Source organism: Cololabis saira, chromosome 11 (assembly GCF_033807715.1).
Source record: "Cololabis saira isolate AMF1-May2022 chromosome 11, fColSai1.1, whole genome shotgun sequence".
NCBI classification, from domain to species: Eukaryota; Metazoa; Chordata; class Actinopteri; order Beloniformes; family Belonidae; genus Cololabis; species Cololabis saira.
Window position 1 is genome coordinate 26,302,884 of NC_084597.1, and position 21,673 is coordinate 26,324,556.

General features: G+C 39.5%; 1 protein-coding gene across 2 annotated transcripts in view; it reads right to left on the reverse strand.

The window, feature by feature from the left end:
• Nucleotides 1–18,050: 18,050 nt before the first annotated feature.
• lrrc75bb (leucine rich repeat containing 75Bb) overlaps nucleotides 18,051–21,673 on the reverse strand; it is a 49,532-nt gene continuing 45,909 nt past the window's right edge. For both annotated transcript variants that reach the window (XM_061734212.1, XM_061734211.1), the window contains one exon: nucleotides 18,051–19,293. In XM_061734212.1, the coding sequence (XP_061590196.1) occupies nucleotides 18,690–19,293 (604 nt within the window). In that variant the 3' untranslated portion in view covers nucleotides 18,051–18,689. The remainder of the gene's footprint in view (nucleotides 19,294–21,673) is intronic.

Consider the following 21,673-nt stretch of genomic DNA (forward strand, 5'->3'; position numbering starts at 1 on the left):
AAGCATAACGTAAGAGTCGGGGGAGCCGCAGCCAATCACAGACGAGCCTGCGCTGCTGATATCTTTAGCAGCCAATCAGCTTGCACGCATCCCAAAGTGGGCGTTCCCACCAGTGCGTCACGACGCAGAGGTTCCACGCTATTTTAACCATTTATTATGGTTTAACCAGGGGCGGAAATCCCGTTTCATAGTTGGGGGGGACAATAAACAGTAAAATTTTAGAGAATAAATCCAGGGGGGGACAAGGAATAAAAGTTTTAGCCTTCCTTTAATACAGCATTTTGACATTTTTAACTCTATCTCGCAAACAGGCAGAAGACCTTTCTTAGAGCAATACAAAACAATGGTATTAGGTGGAAGGTGGCAATAATACAGCACATCTGACATAATACACTGCAAAAACCCAATATCTTAACAAGAATATCTGTCTTATTTCTAGTTAAAATGTCTCATTTTTAGTTAAAAAAAAATCTCATTACACTTAAAACAAGACTTAAGATCTTAAAACAACAATTTTCACCTGTTTCAAGTAGATTTTCACTTAAAATAAGTAGAAAAATCTGCCAGTGGAACAAGATTGTTTTGCTTATAAGATAAATCTTGTCGCACCGGCAGATTTTTCTAATTATTTCAAGTGAAAATTTACTTGAAACAGGTGAAAATTGTCAAATAACAAGTTATTTTTCTGGTGATGACTCTTATTTTAAGTGTAATGAGATTTTACTGTTTATTATTATTTTCGATTTCGGTTTCGGCCACAAATTTTCATTTTTGTGCATCACTACTAAATACTACTGCATTGTTCCAAAATTATTAATTCTGTCTCAAATTATTCTAGGGGGGGACAGCTTTACTAATGGGGGGGACTTGTCCCCCCCTGTCCCCCCCGGGATTTTCGCCCCTGGGTTTAACCATTTAACCTCTTTATTATGTCTATGATTTTAACAAGGTAGTTTTTATATTTTTTTGTTATTTCTTTAATTTTAACACAATCTTATCCACATAAAAAGCTCACAGACCGGAACGGCGATACACTTTAAAATAAGATAATTTTGACAAAAATGTTCACTCAGCTCAGAAATAAACGTTTACTTCTTTTTTTAGTTTGAGAAATTTCGTCTGACTCAGTGAAAGTGCTAAATGTACTTGCATAAGTACACATGGTGCTTTTTAAACATTTTGTACCAGAAATACATTTAAGCTTATTTAGCCTGTGTGTGTGGGTGTGTGAGGGCATGTGTGTGTGCTCACAGAGCTGCCGCCTGCATTAAGGAGATTAGTTTGCCCCCCCTTGTATCATCACTAGTACCCCTTGAGAACCCGCAGGGGGCAGCAGATAGCCACCACATCATTATCGTCCTTCAGACAAAGCCCAGCTCGTGTGCAAAGGGGCCGTTCTTTATGTCTTCTTTAATGCAGAGGTGTCAAAAGTATTCACATTCATTACTCAGGTAGAAGTATAGATACTAGAGTTTAAAAATACTCCTGTAGAAGTTGAAGTATCAACTCAAGTTTTTTACTCAAGTAAAAGTATAAAAGTACTGGTTTCAAAACTACTTAAAGTATAAAAATAAAAGTAATGTAAGGGGGAAAAAAGCCATTAAGGACAAAAGCCATTGAAAATGAATGCATCTTAGTATAATATGGTAATGGTGCAAAAAGTCAAACTTCAGAGGCATGTTATCATTTATCCTAACATTTATTGGAATGTACATCCAAGTTTAGTTGCAGGAATCTGAGGGAACGGATGTAAGAACGAAACTGGACAAGAACATCTGTGCCACATCCACAACCAAATTCACTCTATCCGGATGGAGCAATTTAACTGGATAGTTTTTTTTTTTAAGGCCGAAATGAAATAGAGTAACGAGGCTGTTTTTAAAATGTAAGGAGTAAAAAGTACAGATAATTGCGTGAAAATGTAAGGAGTAAAAGTAAAAAGTCGTCTGAAAATTAATTACTCCAGTGAAGTATAGATAACCAAAATTTCTACTTAAGTAAGGTAAGTATTTGTACTTCGTTACTTGACACCTCTGGAAAAATGTACAGCATAACACAGAGAAAACAAACAAACAAAAATGTTATGTAGCTACTGAGTTTCAGGTAATTGTCCCAAAACACATTATGATGATGCATTCAGGCTCATGCTCTAAACTTCTTGCCATTCTCATGGCATCAGACACTGGACTCATGATTTTATTTCTTATAGCTGCATTAAGATATGTATGGAGGCCTTCAGGCCAACAGCGGCACACATTCTTCTTCTGTTTCGTGCTGCTGAGGAGTACATTGTAGAATGCAACTGTCTCTTGCATGTAGAAAAAAAAGCAAAAAGAAAACAAAATGTAGCCAAGCAGTGACCGAAGCGTACTTTACTTAACTCGTCAGTTACTCCAAACCACACCATGTTTTATCACATATCCTTGGTGACATCAGCCACTGCAGGTTCCGGTAGATTCCATAGATGATTGCAATTTTGGTTTCAGAATGACAAAATAAAACAAAATCAAATACACAATAAGAAATCCCCATACAATTCAAAATGAAAATATGTTGTGTAGAAAGTATTTCCAGTCAAATGAAAGTTCAGAAGTAAATAGAATAATTTTTCTGAAGATGAAGATTATTAATGATATTGTTAAACATCCTATTTCATTGGATTGACCACAGATGGATGTTGACTGAAACTATAAAGTAAAGCAACATCTGCATATATCATGCAACAAATAAGGTAATTAACTGCTGGGATAAAGTGGCAAAAATACAAAAAGAAAAATGAAATTTTAATCATATTTACAGCCTAACTGAATTAAACCATGAAAAAAACTGCACATTGATGTTTCTATTGGTCTCCTGTTTCCTACCTACTTTGTGAGAGTTATCAAAGTTTTATTTCCTTTTTCTGTTTAATAGGAAATACATTTTTTAGTGTATGCTAAGGTCTGCAGTACTTCCTTTCCACAGATGTAGGTTTCTTCTCAAACATCCTCAAAGTCTTATTAACACTGAGTCAGCATTCAGTAGTCATGGACTATGCTAGGAACATCATCACAAAGCGCAATAAGAGGCTGCTATGAAAATATATTGTTATAGATAGTGTTATCAAGTACTGTAGCTGTTTCAACTATGTTTTTTTGCCCAATAACCACAAAATTGTATTTATCAGACCAAGAACCTTAAAAAAAAGAGAGAGGGAAAGACATGCAGTAAAGAATGACAGGTGGGCACTCAAACCTGCGCTGCCTGCACAAGGGCAATAGTTTCTGTAAATAGTGCCAGCTCAACCCACTGACCTAAGTTAAGTAAGTGGGAAATTTTACTGATTGTATAAAGAGTAGATAAAAAAAAGAAGTTGAAAGAGGATGACCTCTAGGATGATTATCCGAAATGCACCTCAAAAAATCCACAATACACCACCTCAACAGGGGCAAGCTGAAGGTTTTTTATAAACATTCACAATCCTGGAAGTTGAACCAAGAATTGTAGGTTTTACACCTTACAAGTGTTTTTCAGGAAAAGTGCATGGAAATCCCCCCCAAAAAGCTCAAATATTCGCCAAAAAGATGTTATTAAGTTTTGGACAGACAGGCCGTGAGTGCAATTTTGAAACCGCAAGTTAAAGATTCAAAACAAAACAATAGAATAAAAAAAATTGTAAAAAAAATAATAAAAAAAAAATCAGATAATCTTTCACACATTTACGGTACCTATTGAGGATAATAAAACGATCCTAAACAGTTTCATGGCATTAAAACAACTATAAAAGCAGTAATAATTATGTATTCTGTTAATAAACAATTACTAATAACCCATTTTTTTCTAGTATTTTTTTGGATATCAGCTATGTGAACACTCATACACTAAATGGACACAGATGTAAACTAATTCTTCTTTCCACCAGCTTCTTGTAAGTAACAGTAAACTGACTCCTGATTTTTCCCATATTTGCGCAATTCCCTAAATATTTACACACTTCATGTTCATGATGTTTGCCTCACTGGAATGATTAGAGTGGTCATGCTTACTGGAAAACCAGTTTTTCTGGAGAAACTCAAGTGTTTCATTAAATTCCGAAAAAAGGAAAATAGGTAAATAAAATCTCATGTTTTATTGGCAGTAAACAGGAAACATCTTATTGGGGGAGTTTTGGAGGTCTTGCTTCAATGGGGGAGGTTTTCTGTTAACTTTTACTTTTGTATTCAACTCTGGATGAGGACCAGATAACAAGTTTAGACGCTGCATAAAGGCTATAGACAGATAAAGGCCTGGGAGAGAGGCCAACACTTCTCTATGATTGTGAAATACAGTATTTGCACAACATATTGTTCCTCTTTTACTCACATGCTCTGAACACCCTTGTACTTTCATGTAGTCAAATGCACAAACTAACTTAATGTGCCTTGGATCCAAATCAATTTCGTGTCAACCTTACTCACGTTAAATAAATTATATTCATTTTACTTCCTTTGAAATGGCGCAATAATGAAACAGTACTCATGGGAAGAACCAACTATGAGTATTACATTTATTTGATACAGCATGATAGTACAAGAAAAAAACAGGTCAATGTTTCTCAAGTATCTACTGAACATGATTCCACATTGTAACCTTACCTTCTTGGTTGTGCAATTTCAGGGGAATTATATGTTTATTGAGATCCATGCCGCCAACAAGTGCCACTAGGTGGCGGACATAGCCCATACTTTCTAACAGCTACTGGCTGCTTGTGTGCATTAACTTAAAAAAATGTAAGCCTATTTTTTTATGTAAAATTACTAATAAAGGTTTCTAATTTTGTCTTGTATTAAAAGATTTCTGCATTAGTTGTTTTGAAAAATTCCTCCAGTGCTTTCTTGTCATCAAACATAGAGTGCTGTACAAAGATTTGAGCTGCTCAAGATATTTAGATTTTTTCCACCATTTGATTCCAGCTATCCCTTTGCCTGAAGTTGCCTGCAAATAAAAAGTGTTCATGGCATCATTTAAATAAAATGCATCCTCAGTTTCAACATCTAAAACCTAATCACTAGTAGTTGCTTCTCCCACTGGTTGATACTTTAATATTTCCTGACCAAAATTTGTTGCATTCATACAATTATTTAGGAGCTATAGGCATTTTGTCATTGGGACTTAAAACATACATATCCAGAACAAACACACAGTGACACATGACACAACTCCTTTAAAAACATTGTGGATTGTGAAACAAAACAATAAAAAAAAGATGTCCAACAGTGTTCAAACAGTGTTTGAATTGTTTGCACACACACACACGCATGTACTAACAATAAAATTGTAAAAACTTTGAATTTTTGTTATACAGCTATGAAAACTCTAAACTAGTCACCAAACTGCCACTTTGATTAAATGGGATTTAAAAATTGTTCAAGAAAAATTGTAATGTAACAACAATGAGAGCATCTGTATACAACGTTAGAAATAATGTGGTTGTTACAGAAGAGCAGCAGTGTTTCTGTTGGTTTTGCTTTATAACCTCTGCTCTGTGTTTTGTTGTAATTTAAGGAATTATATTTTCTTCATCTGTTCTTTGTTAAGTATTTTTTGTTTAATTAATTTCCTTCCTGTCTGCTTTTTCCTGTATTTGTCCTCCCTGATTGTCTCACCTGCCCGTGTGACTTTCCGTTGTCCTGTCCTTCCTCCCTCCCCTGCTAATCCGTTGTCACTCTATTCTTCATTAGGGCCCGAGCACTTACAGTGCGAAGGCCCTATTGTATCTGTAGGAATTTTTCTGGTTCTCGTTTTTTTTTTTTTCCTTCTTCCGACGAAATGAGGGCCTTTTTGCCCCCCTAAACGTGCCCCAAAAGTCATCAAATTTTACATGCAAGCCAGGCCTGGCGATAAATTTGATATTTAATGGTTTGCATTAATGGGCGTGGCCTAACGGCTCAACAGCGCCCCCTAGAAAACTTTGTGCCTCAAGCCCCACAATACGGTTTGACGTACATGCACGAAAATCGGTACACACCTGTATCATGTCGCAACCTAAAGAAAAGTCTCTTGGCGCCATGGCCGAAACCCAACAGGAAGTCGGCCATTTTGACTTAATCGTGTAATTTTGGTGCAATTTATGACATTCCTTCGGCAGTTAATATGGCCCGAACCGTAACGTGCACCAAGATGTGTTATACATCAAAATGTGCGTCTCCATCCTACGACGACACGCATTACTTTTCTCAGTCAGAAGCGTTACCGTGGCAACAATAGAAGCCAAAAAGCATCGGACTCGGTTTTGAGTCCTTGACCATAATTGGTGAAAATTAGCTGCGCCCCTTCTTCTGATTGGTTGTCCCTATTTTCTGCTACTTTTGAATGGTTTGACATAGAGAGGCGTGGGTGGTGTCATCGGACACTGTATTGAGTCCTTGACCTTCATTGGCCTGAATTAGCCCCGCCCCTTCTTCTGATTGGTTGTCCCTATTTTCTGTTATAACTTTTGAATGGTTTGACATAGAGTCGTGGGTGGTGTCATCAAACTTGGTTTGAGTACTTGACCTTCTTTGGTGCAAATTAGCCCCGCCCCCTCTTCTTATTGGTCGATATTTCATAGTTCCTATTTTCGGCCATAACTTTTGAATGGGTTGTGATAAAGACATGTGGGTGGCGTCATCTGACTCGGTATTGAGTACTTGACCTTAATTGGCATGAATTAGCCCCGCCCCTTCTTCTGATTGGTCAATATTTGATAGATCCTATTTTCTGCCATAACATTTAAATGGTATGACATACAGAGTCGTGGGTGGTGTCATCAGACTCGGTTTTGACTCATTCACCTTAATTGGCATGAATTAGCCCCGCCCCTTCTTCTGATTGGTCGATATCTGATAGTTCCTACTTTCTCCCATAACTTTTGAATGGTTTGATATAGTGAGTCGTGGCTGGTGTCATCAGCTAAATGTCCAGGCCTGAAGAATCTACATGCAAGTCATACAAGCGCTTCCACTGCAGCACGCCTGAACGTGCACAAGGGTGCGAGGGCCCGTTCATCGCTGCTTGCAGCTTTAATTATCTTTGGCATGTTACTCATCACATATACTAATTACTCCCAGTGTTACTTCACCTCAACTCTTTCAGAATGGTATTTTTTTTAGAAAAATCTGCTGTGGTTTGGTTTCTTCTCCAGGTTTTATTAAAGGGATTGTGACATGAAAAACACATTTTTCTTGATTTTTTGTGTTTAGTTGGGTGTCTTGACATCAATTACACCCCAAAAAAAGAACTTTTACCATTCAATGTATTGTGTGCTTTCTGGGAATTTCCACATAATTATGCAAAAACGGCGCATGTGGTTGGGTGGCGGACCTATACGTATAGACCCGCTAAATCACCGCCCCCTCCACCCAGCTCCCTGCCCATCAGCACTGAGCCGCGGGCTGGAGGGAGAGAGACGTCTCTCCTCTCCACTCGCGCTCTGCTTTTTTTTTTCGCCTACGACCTCAGATCAGACGAGACAACCCACAGAATTTAAGCATATTACTAAGCGGAGGAAAAGAAACTAACAAGGATTCCCTCAGTAGCGGCGAGCGAAGAGGGAAGAGCTCAGCGCCGAATCCCCGTCCGAGCGGCGGGCGTGGCAAAAATTGCCCGGTGTCGGTCGGGGGCCTGAGTCCTTCTGATCGAGGCTCAGCCCGTGGACGGTGTGCAAGACCAAATCACATACCATTGATCCACTGTCTGCTGTGTGCGGGGAGTTTGGGGGAGAGGAGGAGTGGAGGATGGGGGGGGGGGGGGGGGGGGGGGGGGGGGGGGGGTTGGGAGGAGGAGCGGGGCAATGATTGACAGGAAAGGGGGAAAAGGATGCGTTTTTCACTGCGCAAAAAACACTGTCATAAAAAAAGTCAGGCATGGAGTACTGGAGTGAAGTTTTTCTTGTTACACCCTTTTAGACACATTTGAGGGATATTGGCCAAGACTTTTAATAGTGTTAAAAGCATGTTAAAAATTAAGTCACAATACCTTTAAAATAAAAGGACATTGTTTATTACTCCTGCTTTCAAGTCTCCTGTGTTTGTGTCCCACACCTGCATTTCCATCACAGTCGGCCCCAGGGCAACTCATAGATCTCAGGAAAGCAAGTCCAATGGCACACTGATCTTCTCCCTTTTCATCTTAGCTAAATCACATGTTTTTTGTTATTCTTTTTTTTTTAGTATTGCATGTGTGCACATACATGCATGTGTAAGGGCACCAGGTGCTTCAACACACACACATGCACACACAGAACAACCCTTCCTGTTTTATGCAATAGGGCCCCTTCAACTTGATGATTGATCCCATGAACAGTAACCAACTCTACCTATCGAACCACAGCCACGTTCGACCTAGCATACATGCTAAAAGCCATAATTATTTCAGATAATTCCAGTAAGCAAAAGGAGTTACCACAGGCAAAGCTCAGTTTGTTCCAATCATTATTATTATTATTTGTTGCCAACTAGCCCCTGTTCATTGTCTGCAAGTGTTATCTGACTGGTTTTACTGTTTGCATTGCCAAGCTACCATTACCTTAGGAGGTCATTTGGATCTATTTTACATAAGACAGAGCCCCAATCTTGCAAAGTTTCTGCAGAATGAGTTCCTGAGTCTATATAAGTCCTTTTTCTTGCACAATCTGCAAACGGGTTATAAGATATGAACGTGTAATTTGTTTAGCATCTGGTCACATGCAAGCTCATAATTCACTGTTGCAACATGAAAAATCATTCCGAAAACAAGGAAAACCTTGAAATGGCCGCTTTAAGTAATATGTTCAAACACATGAAATGTGTCTTTGTTACTTTTTCACCATCTGTTTCTTTGCAGGTAATCGTCTGTCATTTTTTAAAGCAACTAACAGTTCTCCTGTCATGTAAGTAGAAATGTGGAGTAAAATCACAGGAAGTGAGAGGTGGCAAGGCCAATGAATGAAAACACTCTCCCCATCTTCCCACATGACTCCAGTACAGTGTGTGCTAACCTTTTATCGCACACTTCTCAGGCCTGAGAAGAATAAGGTCAATGACGACTAAGCTGAATGTTGGTTTAGAAATCAGGACCTGAAATCTGTCCAGAGCAAATGTGGAAACCGATTGTGTGTATTACATCTTTTAATTGGTTTCAGATGTACCACAGAGATGGATTCATTGCTCTACAAGTCTGCAATGTATTCAAGTTTGTGTTGAGTTATTTACAAAAGCTGTGTTTTCATGTTACTTTCTGTTTCTGTTTGTTAGCTTACATTAAAATAATCTGTGAATGATTTGTTCATGTTTTGGCATCTATCATTAGAGTTCTTAGCAAGTTGTTTCAAGAATGATGGGAAATTATCATGCTTTCTGTTCTGTTCTGAGTGTTTATGTTTGATAAACTACACAGACATGATGCTCTGTTCATGTTGAGATGGTGTTTCATGTCGGTGAGAAACCAAGGCAGGATCCTGTGTTATCTGAAACTCCAGTTTCCTGGGATCGCAGATGGATGGCCCCAGGCTCTGCCCCTGCAAACATGAAAATGCCTCGCTAGCAGAGATGCTACAAGTCAGCAGGATGTTGACATTATTCTCCCTCCGTCAGGCCCGTACAGGGAACCACTCTCTTCCACGTACAGTATTAAATGCTGACATGGAAACCAGCCACTGAGAGCTGAGCCAACAGAATATTTTTGAAGTGTCCCTGAAGCAAAAAATGATTTTCTGCTGTCTAGACTACACTATTAAGGTACCGAGAGCACTACCAGTTCATGTACAGAATACAAGAACAGGCCCTAATTTTTCATTTATTAACATGTAATATACTGAATGCATTGGTAGAGTAACTATTTTTCTTTTAAATGAGGAAAATCATTATCATGAAGAATTATCCTGGTTATATTACCCTCAAATGGTCAATTAAGTCCACTGTGAAAACAGCCCCTCTAGAAAAAGGTCTGATATTCCTAAACCTAGTGAAAAGTAAAAATATTTTCTTGGATAGAACTCTTAAAGCAGCAAAATCGTCCGGCCACTTGGCAAAAGGTAAGACTACTTTTCTTAAGAAGAGATTTTTTTAAAACTTTCTTGGAAATTAGTTTTTGCACTGTACAACATCCATCAGCAGACAGATTTTTTTTTTATCTCAGCCTTTTGCGCTCCAATTAATCCAGGATTACATCTAAAAACCAGAAATAGCGGACATAATATGGAATATGCAAATGAAAAATTTATAATAAGAAATAATAAGAAATACATTTTCTTTTGGCAGCAAATATTAACTCCAAATTTGATGCTTTTTAAAAATCGTCCATCCATCCACTGTCCATCCATCCATCCACTGTCCATCCATCCATCCATCCATCCATCCATCCATCCATCCATCTGTCCATCCATCCAGCTCCTTCTTCACCACGACGGTTCGGTACACCGGCAGCATAACTGCGGACGCTGCACCAAACCGTCTGTCAATCTCACACTCCATCTTTCACTCACTCATGAACAAGACCCTGAGATACTTGAAATCCTCCACCTGAGGCAGGACTTCTCAACCCACCTGGAGAAGGCACGCCACCCTTTCCCGGTGGAGAACCATGGCCTCGGTTTTGGAGGTGCTGATTCTCATCCCTGCTGCTTCGCACTCGGCCTCAAACCGCCTCAGCACATGCTGAAAGTCCCAGTTTGATGACGCCAACCTGACAACATCATCTGCAAAAAGCACAGATGAAATCCTATGGTTCTCAAACTGGATCCTCTCCAGCCCCTGGCTATGGCTAGAAAGCCGGTCCATAAAAACTTGGAACAGAACCGGTAAACAAAGGGGAAGCCCTGCCGAAGTCCAACATGCAGTGGGAACAAGTATGACTTGCTGCTGGCAATGCGAACCAAACTCCTGCTCCGATCATATAGAAATATCAAACAGCCCTTAGCAGAGCATTGTTCCTCTTGAATCCGAGGTTCAACTATCGGCCATATTCTTCTCTCCAGTACCCTGGCGCAGACTTTCCTGGGGAGGCTGACAAGTGTGACCCCCCTATAACACATTCTCCAGTCCCAACTTTTTAAAAAGAAGGACCAACACCCCAGCTTGCCACTACAGAGGCACTGTCCCCTTCTTCCATGCAATTTTGCAGAGGAATGTCACTAAAAAGGAGAATTGGGGTCTCCAGGAAATATCTGGTTTAGAGCGGCAAGGTATGGATGTGTGTCCGAGTTAAAGGACACGGATACGGATTTCCAGGTCAAATGAGTTTAATTAACAATTCAACAAAGTGTGAACGGATAAACATGCTGATGCTCAGTTCACCTTATAATGTCATTTAAGCTCACCTTTAGGCATCTACACACAGTAAAAACTCATAAAAACAGGCGGATGGTTAAAACGGATGAAGAAAACAGCACCATCTATCGGCAGCCACATGAAGGAAAAGTAAACTGCCGTTTAACGGCGTCGGAACGTAACGGTTGTGGTGCGTTCAGGGACCGTTGGTAAAGTCTGGTGAGTCCAGTAACGTAGGACAATTAAATATACACATGGAAAAAATGAATAATATAAAATACTATGAACTAGTAAACAAAAGGAGTGTGGGCTTTCTAACAGTCACTACAACATCCAGAGACTTGAAGAAATCAGGGCGGATCTCATCCACCCCCAGGTGGTGCCTTGCCACTGAGGAGCTTATGAATTACCTCAGTGAGATCCTCAAAGTATTCCTTCCACTGCCCGACAATGTCTCCGGTCGAGGTCAACAGCTCCCCACCTGCACTGTAAATGGTGTTCGAGTACTGCTTCCCCTTTCTGAGATGCTGGGCGGTTTGCCAGAATTTTCTGCGAAGCCGGTCGAAAGTCTTCCTCCATGGCCTCACCAAACTCCTCCCAGACCTGAGTTTTTGCCTCCAGGACTGTCCGAGCTGTGGCTTGCTTGACCTGCCGATACCTATGAACTGCGTCAAGAGTCTCATAGGCCAACATGGCCTGGTAGGACTCCTTCTTCAGCCTGACGGCATCCCTTACTTCCGGTGTTCACCACCGGGTTCGGGGGTTGCCGCCACGACAGGCACCAGAGACTTTGCGTCCACAACTTTGAGCTGCCGCGTCGACAATGAAGGCAGAGAACATGGTCCACTCGGACTCAATGTCCCCAGCCTCTGTCGAAATCTGTGAATCTTCGAGATGAGAGTTGAAGACTTCCCTGACAGAGGGCTCAGACCAGACATTCCCAACAGACTCTCACAATACGTTTGGGTCTGCCCGGTCTGTCCAACTTCTTCCTCCGCTGGCGTATCCAACTCACCACCATCAGTTGACAGCTCAGCCCCTCTCTTTACCCGAGTGTCCAAGACATACGGCCGAACATCAGATGAAACAACACCAAAGTTGATCATTGACCTCTGGCCTAGGGTGTCCTGGTGCCACGTGCACTGATGGACACCCTTATGCTTGAACATGGTGTTCGTTATGGACAAAATGTGACTAGCACAGAAGTCTAATAAGATTGCAGGGAAATTGGACAATAATGTTCACCTTTTCTGCAAAGAGCGCTGTATCAAGAACCTTGGTTCATCAAATAGCTGTAATAACAATATGGGTTACTTTGGGAAACCAAACACAACTATTCACAAATACTACTTCAAACTTTATTGTCCAACAAAAGAAGCCAAAGGTTTACTTGCACAGAGTCCACACCTCTGGGCTTGGAGGCATCTAGGATGGCACATTACACAGTGTAAACATCTATTGTGTTCAGATGAGTCAATATTCAGATCTTCTTTGAAGAAAAACGAATGCGCTGTGCTTTGGATCAAAGATGAAAAGGACCATTCAGACTTCTGTCAGCAATTAGTCCAAAAACAAAGGCCTATGATGTATAGGACTGGGTCGGTGGCCTTGGCAAAGGTTATTTACACTTTTTCTGATGCAGCATTAATGTTTTTAAACAAATAAACAAATCAATAAATATTGCCTTCAGGGACAGTATGTCAGCAAGCATAAAGCAGACATCTACACAGGCAGGTGGAAGCAGCAGTGGGATGATTAGAGGGGGGGACTGCAGGTCAGCACGCAGCTCCTGAAGCTTCGGCCTGCAAACAAATGCTTCACGACTTGCTAAGTGTTGTGAGAAAGAACAGCAACATTACAAAGCGGTAAAAACTTTATTCTACAAACAAAATTAAATAAACAGTTGCACACAATAAATAAAATAATGTTCACAAGAACAATATTTTGGTTTTATACTAGTCAAAGTCAAAGTAAATGTATGCCTAACATGATTCAAACTTCTTTGTATGAAGCTAATCTCCAATTTACTGTCTATCACTGTGTTACTCTAGAGTATTACTAGAGATAAGATTTTCACATTACTAGGCACAAAAGTCCTCTGAGGCAAGAAGAAGGTTGTTATACATTGTGGGACTGTTAAGACTGAAAGAACTATTTGTATCATTTTAAAATCATAAAATAAAATGTTAAATCCTGACCATATGTGAACCGCTTACCCTGAGGACAAAACTGTACTTACTTTTTTCTTCTGGGAACATATTTATCAGATAAGGAAGCCAGTCAGAGATATGGTTTGAGCTCGGAGGTCTGGTGAGACTGCAGTCAGGGTTTGGATGGTTCTAAACGTACACACATGGATCATCACAGAATAGGCCAATATTACACTTTTTATAGTTTGCAGCCCCACTATGGCCCAAATTCCACCTACTCACATCTTTTTTTTTATGTACTTTTAAAAAATTTGAACCAAAAATAAGGCACATCTTCTCCCTACTCTCACTGCTCCAAAGAGGGTGGAAACTTCCTGGGAAATCCCTCAGATGTTGGTGAAAGGGTGAGGGTGGGGATGTAAACCTCCAAGGATATAACTTTGTATAATTGTGCTTTTCAACATTTTCCCTGTAAAGGAATGGAATGGAAACTTGATCTCTCTGACAGTAGGCCTGATTATGCTGAATTTTCCCATTTGTTCTTGAATGAACTCTACCATATATGGTGAAAATAACCCATGAATGAAGCAGGTGGGAACATTGACTTCCAAACTAACCAGAGGGATAAGTAGCAAGTGTAGTGGCTGAAAGTTGAGGAGTAAACATTCCATTTAAATATTGTGTGTTTCACAATCAATCGATTTGAGCCTTAGGATAAAAATTTCTTTCTCTCTTTACCAAGACAGACTTGGGAAAATACAAAAAAAAAAAAACATACACAGGCTGATGTCGCATTCGCACACGATTAAAATTACCTGGTAAATTTACTGTGGTAATTTCTGTTAATTAAACCGAAAATTCCACTGCAAATGACCTACCCAATTTCAACAAAAACAGGTCATGAGGTAATTTTAATCCGGCCCAAATGCAGATGTTTTTCTTTTTTTTTAATTCCCCTCGTCGCCTTTTCCCCCTTTTTCCCGGGGCAGTTGTGGCAGTTGCAGTATATTATACTGCAGCTGTGAGACTACACAACCAGCACTGCTCACAGTAGACCACAAACAAACCTGACAATAAATGTACATAAGGGAAATAATGTGCAATCTTTCACTCACTGCAACGTGCAATTATGTATATATATATCCATCTGTAAATATCCGTCTGTTATCTTTTTCATATACTAATATCTTATTATTTATCTTTATTCTTCTTCTTCTTATTATTATTATTGTATACCAGTTTACTGTTTATAGTGTTTATAGTGTGTTATTATTATTACTGTGTTACTACTTTTTCTATTGTTGCCTCTTGTTTTTGCACTATCCCCTTTGCTGCTGTAAACTGCAAATTTCCCCTCTGTGGGACTATTAAAGGTTTATCTATTCTATTCTATATTACAACTTCAGGCTATATCAAGCCCATATACGTAGTGCGATGATCTAATATGTTTGTTTAGATAACTAACATATAGAAATTAATCGACATTAAGCTTGACAGGAGACTTATGAAAAGAGGGCCGTTTCTCAATATGTGTCCTTATGTAGTATTCTTGAGTGAACTGAGAAACAGCCAAGAAGTCCAGATCAGTAGAAGCAGGACGATGAAATAAAGACATGTGTGGCGGCATCACGCAGCACTAAAAAACGGATCATCTTTCATCAAGCTCAAAGGCTTTCTGACAGCACAAAACCATTAAGGCTTCAACAAAACCTCCGGTTACATTTACCATTAAGTTTACTGTTACCACGGCAACTGAAAACATAGGCCAATATGCCATTTTCCAATTTTGTCACTTCTCATAATGTGACCTGAAGTCACTGAAATCTTACTCTTGAGTGTCTGATTAGATGCTTTTAAATCAATATTTAAATGTAGGCCTAATATAAAATAATTTGTTTAATAAAAATGCGACTTCAACCTTACATTTTGGATCAGTGTCTGTAAATGACATAAAACACAGATATCCAGTGAGAATGCACAGAGCTAAATACACGTGTCGAGATGTAATTTTAGAATAAGTGCAGGCCAAGAGCTATTAGTCCAATGGGAACAGTGTATTAGTAAATTAGTAAAATATGTTTATTTTTAAGCAACAGCAGGCGAACATCACTTCCACCTTAAAAATGAGCCGGAGCCACCTTAAAGATGAACGGAAAACAGAAATGACTAGATTTACAAATGATTGTTTAACTAGCTTTTCATAGCACCCCCCCCTCCCCCAAAACAAAGAGATCAAACACAAAAAAACATTCCTTTTAGGACGTTTTTGACTCAGTAGCTTGTTGTTTGTTTTTTTAATGTCAACAACACACAATTAAACCAAAGCTTGTGAATTCAAGGACAGCATTTACCTTAAAGTGCAAATGAACTGCTGCGATCTAAAGTAGTAATTTACTCAGCAAGTCCACAGCATGCACACACGCACGCACGCACGCTATGAAGTACTCATACCGCACGCACGCACGCACGCACGCACGCACGCACGCACGCACGCACGCACGCACGCACGCACGCACACACACACACACACACACACACACACACACACACACACACACACACACACACACACACACACACACACACACACACACACACACAAATTAAGCATCCTGTTCGCTGAAAGCAAGTTAACACATGTTTCTGAATACCACAGAATATACCACAATAATGAACGCAGGCAGGACAAAGTGTTACATCTTGCAGGAGTTGGATTCACAGGCAGAGATTTTCATTTTTAAATCCATCAAAACACACCTCAGATTTAATAAATGTACACAAAAACATGCTGGGCTCTGATGATGAGCAGTAATGCCCATATGTTAAAAACAATACAAAATGATGACATCCATAAAAAGAAAAAAATTCAAGCCAAAAAGGAACTGCTGTAATTGATTCATGCCACAACAGAAATACTTCTATGTACACTGCAAGAACACAGCAGGAAAAAGAATACTTTTTTCAATATAATTTCTTGTCATTGTGAATCTGTGTCAGCCTTAAAAAAATAGGCATCTTTCTTGATACTTTTAGTCTTATTCATAAATAGAGTAATTCAAAAACAACCATTGGACAGAATTATCTGGGGCTAGTCCTATGTGTAGAGAAAAAATAGACCATCTGAACACCATCTGTGACTGAAGGGGCATAATGAGGCCTGAAAGGGGCAGTAATCAGTTCATCAGCAGCTCAGGCCCAAACATAGTGTGTGTGTGTGTGTGTGTGTGTGATTCAGGCCATGGCTTTTCTCTGCACAGATGCAGCATCGGTACAACGACCCTCGATCAAGCATCTCGTTGGCAGTTTCTGATCTAGATTCAACATGGCTGGTTGGCTTCTAATTATAAATTTAAATAAAAAAAAATGCTGGAAAAAAAGTTGAAAACATATTTTGTGTGGGTTTAATTTTACTGTAATTGACTTATGGTCAATTCTACAATTGCTATAACTGACACTCCTTGACAAAAACGTGGCAGAAATAAGACGTTTTCATTCGTGGGGCTGTTTGAAGACAAAACAAAGGAACTGAAAAATGTTACAGTGCTGATAAAAAAATAAATAATAATACGTTTTCCATAATTTGTTACTATCAGACTTCTCATAAAAATAGCATTACGATATATTGCCACATATGGATAATAAATGGCTTGAAGCTGACAAATGGTATACTAAACAATAATTTACTGAAAATTGACTAATGAACCCCAGATATTGCTTTTGAATTGTGGGTCAAAATAATCATTTAACAAACAAACTAATGACAGTGGCCTGGATTAAAATGATGGCACACTCAGCTGAATATTTTGCTGCACAACCCTTTGAGGCCCTATCTGTACACCTCAATGAGACCTCTGCACCTGTAGACAGGTACGTTTGTCCATCCCTCATGAACAAGGCTCTCCAGCTGAAGGATTTCCTCTCCAGAAAACATTTCTAGCTCTTCCTACAGATGGCTGATAAGATTTATATCAGATCTTCAGACTAATCCGGTGCTTTATTTTTTTTTCCATCCTTCTGTGTTTTTAGCTGTGCGTTTTGGCGATGTTATCGTAGCAAAGCTAGGACCCGTTAGTCAGTGCTCAGTAAACTATTATCTATTTTCTATATCTATTATCTATTATATACTTTTGTTAGTTTCAAGTTATTTCCGTGACCAATGTGGGTTTCTTCTTCTTAAATGGAAAGGATAAGACACTTTTTGACCCTGTGTGTAGTTAATTTCCTTCGTTCTACAGTATGCACAATTCTTCATAAAATAAAAACAAAAATGAATCTTCTGTAAAGATAATTAAGATAATTCATAACTCAAAATAACTCATTTCAGATCTAATCTACAAAGTATTCAAACCCTTTACTTTGTACCTGGTTAAAGTACCTTTGCCAGTCTCAGATGTGTCTCAGTATAACCCTACTTGACATGATTTTGCTTCTCACATTCATTTTCGCAGAAATGTTTACACTAGATCAGAAGGTTTCTACTGCGTTTTTGCGCTCTTCAGATATTGTTGAAATGTAGCCTACTTTTATCCTTCTCCATATCTGAGCATTAAAAAATCACAAGTGTCAAGTCTCACATGTTGTCCTCATGATTTGGATTTCACTCCGTCATGCTCTGTTACGTAGATCGTGATCATCTCCAGGGAATTCAAAACACCAATTAAGCTGTGAATAATCCTAAAGAGTGCAGAAACAACATAGCTCAGTTGACACTGTTACTGTATGATAACGATTCAGTTTTCTCGTCTTTAATGAAGTAACAAAAAACCCAATAATTTTTTGTTTTGTGGAAAATTGTATGCATATTGATGAAAGAAAAAATAAGATAATTCATTTGGACAGGATTCCTAAATAAAGCTAAATCTGGAAAAGCTGAGAGCACAGGAAAGATTTTTATCACTGAACTGGTCCTTGTTTTTTTCCAGCAACTACTGACTCATCCCTTTGCTAGGCACTTGTTTCTCAGTTTCTACTTTTATTTTTCATTTGGACAGTTAAAGAAAATAGGAAGCCTTTGAACTGGATAACACTGGAAAACAGTAAGCCTGCGTGGTTAAAATTCCCTGGATAAATGAAGGTCAAACATTTGTACTGCAAAACCGTACAGAGCTGTCTCAGCAGTCAGAGCATATCCGGGAAGACACAACACAGTCACTTATTTTAAGTTAGTTTTAGAAATATGTGGATCAGTGTGAACAACTTCTTCCACACTGACACTAACTGAAAGACCAAACTAGATTTGAAGACATAAGATGCTTAGGATGTTGCAAGTTTAAAAAAAAAAAGCAGCCCTCAAAGATCACCTCCCACAGAGGTGAAGCGGTACCAATTTTGACATGTTTTCTTCTCTAAAGCCCCAAGCTTGAAGTTCCAGTCTGTCCTCTTCTTCTCTATCGTCTTCCTCTAATACGTCACCCTCCTCGTACATACTGGGCTCCTCCACAGACATCTCCATATTTGGGTTGTAGCTGCTGAAGGGCTGGGCCTCACTGTACTCATAAATGGTGGGGAGGCTGCTACGCAAGCCAAAGCGGCGCCGCAGGGCCACGAGTAAAGGTTGTGGGACCGTAAAGATATCAACATTGTTACCCAGGTCGATCCAGGCCAGACTGGGGAACTTCTTGGGATCCTTCAATGTGTCCGACAGGTCTTTCAGGATGGCAACTGTCAGGCGGTTGCCATTGACGGCTAATGTGGTGAGCTTTGGCAGGCAGCTCATGTAAGGCAGCAGCAGCCGTAAGCTCTCGTCCTGGAGCTCGGTGAAACTCAGGTCCACGGCCGACACCCCCTCACTGCTGTTCTGCAGGTAGAAGGCCACACGGTGAACATCTCGCCCAGAGAGAGGGATTCCTGACAGGTTAACCACATCACCTGTCATCTTCTTCTTCAAGGTGGTCTTAAGACTGTTCAAAAGACAAAAAAAAAGTTTATCATCTTTTTTTTTTTATATATGTTTCTTTATTGGGTAGTCCATGTAAATTATATTACACAATAAACATTTCTTTTAAAGGGTTTGACAGAATACCCCGTTTTATATTTTACCATACACACAAAAAATAAATAAATTAATTAATAAAATAAATAAGGACACAAAACTTAACATAACAAACACCCCAAAACACACACACTGCAAAATACGTAATTATAAACAGGTCCCAAAGTAAGTACTTAAAGGAGCTTAAGGCCGGATTCTGGCAGGATTTATGCAAAAAATCCGTATACATTTTAAGTTTTCTAGTAATAATGTCAGATGAAGCGTTCCAAACCCAAAAGAATGAGCCCTCTAGTGTATCTCTCCTTTGCCTTGAACAGGCTGTGTGCTGCAAAATGTGATGCAATTCGGTCCCGAATTTCCCGCGCTGGGCTGCGGATGTGACGTCACATGACGCTGCATGTGCGTTCTCCCCGTTCTCCCGTGCCGGCTTCACTGTTGGCTGCAGTACCCCCAACGGCCGTCGTGGTGAAGGGTGGCGCTAGAGAGTCTCATTTCTTAAAAGGAGCCTCATGCTCCTTTAAGTAAAAGTTTATCATCTTTTAAACAAGTTTGGTCTTTGATACAGAAACACCGTCTTCTGCAAACAATATTAATGATGCATTTATTCCTCAGCAATGGCGGTCAATCATCCAAATACAAGCATTCCCTGCCTAATGATAGCAAGGTTATTGATTTCAAACACTGTGATCAAGTGCCACACTATCCTCGGATCTAGGAAACTGCAAAGTATGTAAAAAGAGCTACATAATCCACTAGTAAGGAGAGTTGAGCAATCAAGAATGTGGTGAGGAGAATTTGCATTTAAATGCGTCCCAGCCTGAGTCACTCAAGTAACAAATTCTGTCTCTGGCTTTAAAAGTCATCTGTGGAAAAGCAGCAGTTGCTTTCAGTTTTGGGATTTCCCTTCTAAACCAGCCTTAAGTCTTGAAAAAAAAAAGCCAGTCAAAGATTATAAATTAATAAAGAAAGGAGTTCAAAAGGAGAGGGAACAAATCAAAAGTAAACATGTTCCCTTTGGTTTCAATTTGTTTCACCACAGACCTTTAATTTTTATAATTAAACAAGCAATCAGCAGAAATATATATTTGCTTTCACTCAATCTTTTTCCCAGTTTAAAATTCAAACCATTTTGTTGAGCTGAGAGTGTTTTTTTTAAAGAAGAAAAAAAAGAGTCAATTGCCTTTTGCAATCACTTATTCACACCCTGCACCCCAGCAGAGGAATTATAACTCTTATGGCAGGTTTCATAACAAATCTGAACAGTAAATAGTTGCAGTAACTTTAAAACACAGCATATTTTCTACCGTTTGGACAGAGGCCCTGTAACTGTCTGACCTTGTTTTCAGGCTTCCTGTTGGGAGCAGGCTGCTGGCTTTATATTTAGCACCCTTATTTCAGAGTTTTACCCGTCTCTTGATCTAAGTTTGACGAGAAGGCGGATCCTTTTAATTTTGTTTTTAAAAATTGTTTTTTGAGACATTTTACAGGACAAACAGCGGAAAAAAATAGATTATTGAAGAAAAGATACTCAGCGGAGCCATAACAAAAAAAAAGGTTGGAGGTATGGTGGCATCATAATTAGTTTTAGTTCATTAAGCAACAGGTGATAGGTGAGGTCATCTTACAGAAAAGTAATTCTAAACGTTATCCATGTGTTGCAACATGATATCCCTCAATGCCCCAGTGTCTGATGTGGACGAGCTGCAAGAAAAAGTTCTCTGAACGTTGTTAAAAATGTACGAGCTGTAAGTTAGCAACATGTGGTGTGCCTCCTGGACATCGTTCTCTGTTTGGACTTGGGAGAAGTCAGAGGGAGGACATCTGTCAAACAAAGGACAGTGAGACATAACTGTGGGAGAGTTGTTTTTAAAATAGCTGACAAACAAGAGAAAAAAATTCTGTTGAAGCTGGCCGAGGTTTATCCGTCTTTTTTTTCTTTCTTTAAACCCGTTTGCTTTTCCTCGCTGCTCAGCCTCCTCAGGCACAGCGAGGAGTCTCTCTGCATCTCCCTCTGCTCTCTGCTCTGTCTGTGCACCTCGTAAATTGGCAAGCTGTGCTCTTTGCATCTGTCACCCTTTCTGCTTGGTAAAGGGAAAGAAAAAGATCTGTAGCACACCGAGGCTGTGATTCGTAAGAGTATTGATTCCAGAGCTAGGCTATAATTCATCTCTCCCACCCTCATATCCTCAATCCCGCTCACTGCCTCTCACTTTCTTGCTCGTTACTTCTCGGCCTCAGTTCTTTTATTCTCGTGCATTCTAACTGGAGATATTAAGTGTTGCTTTTGT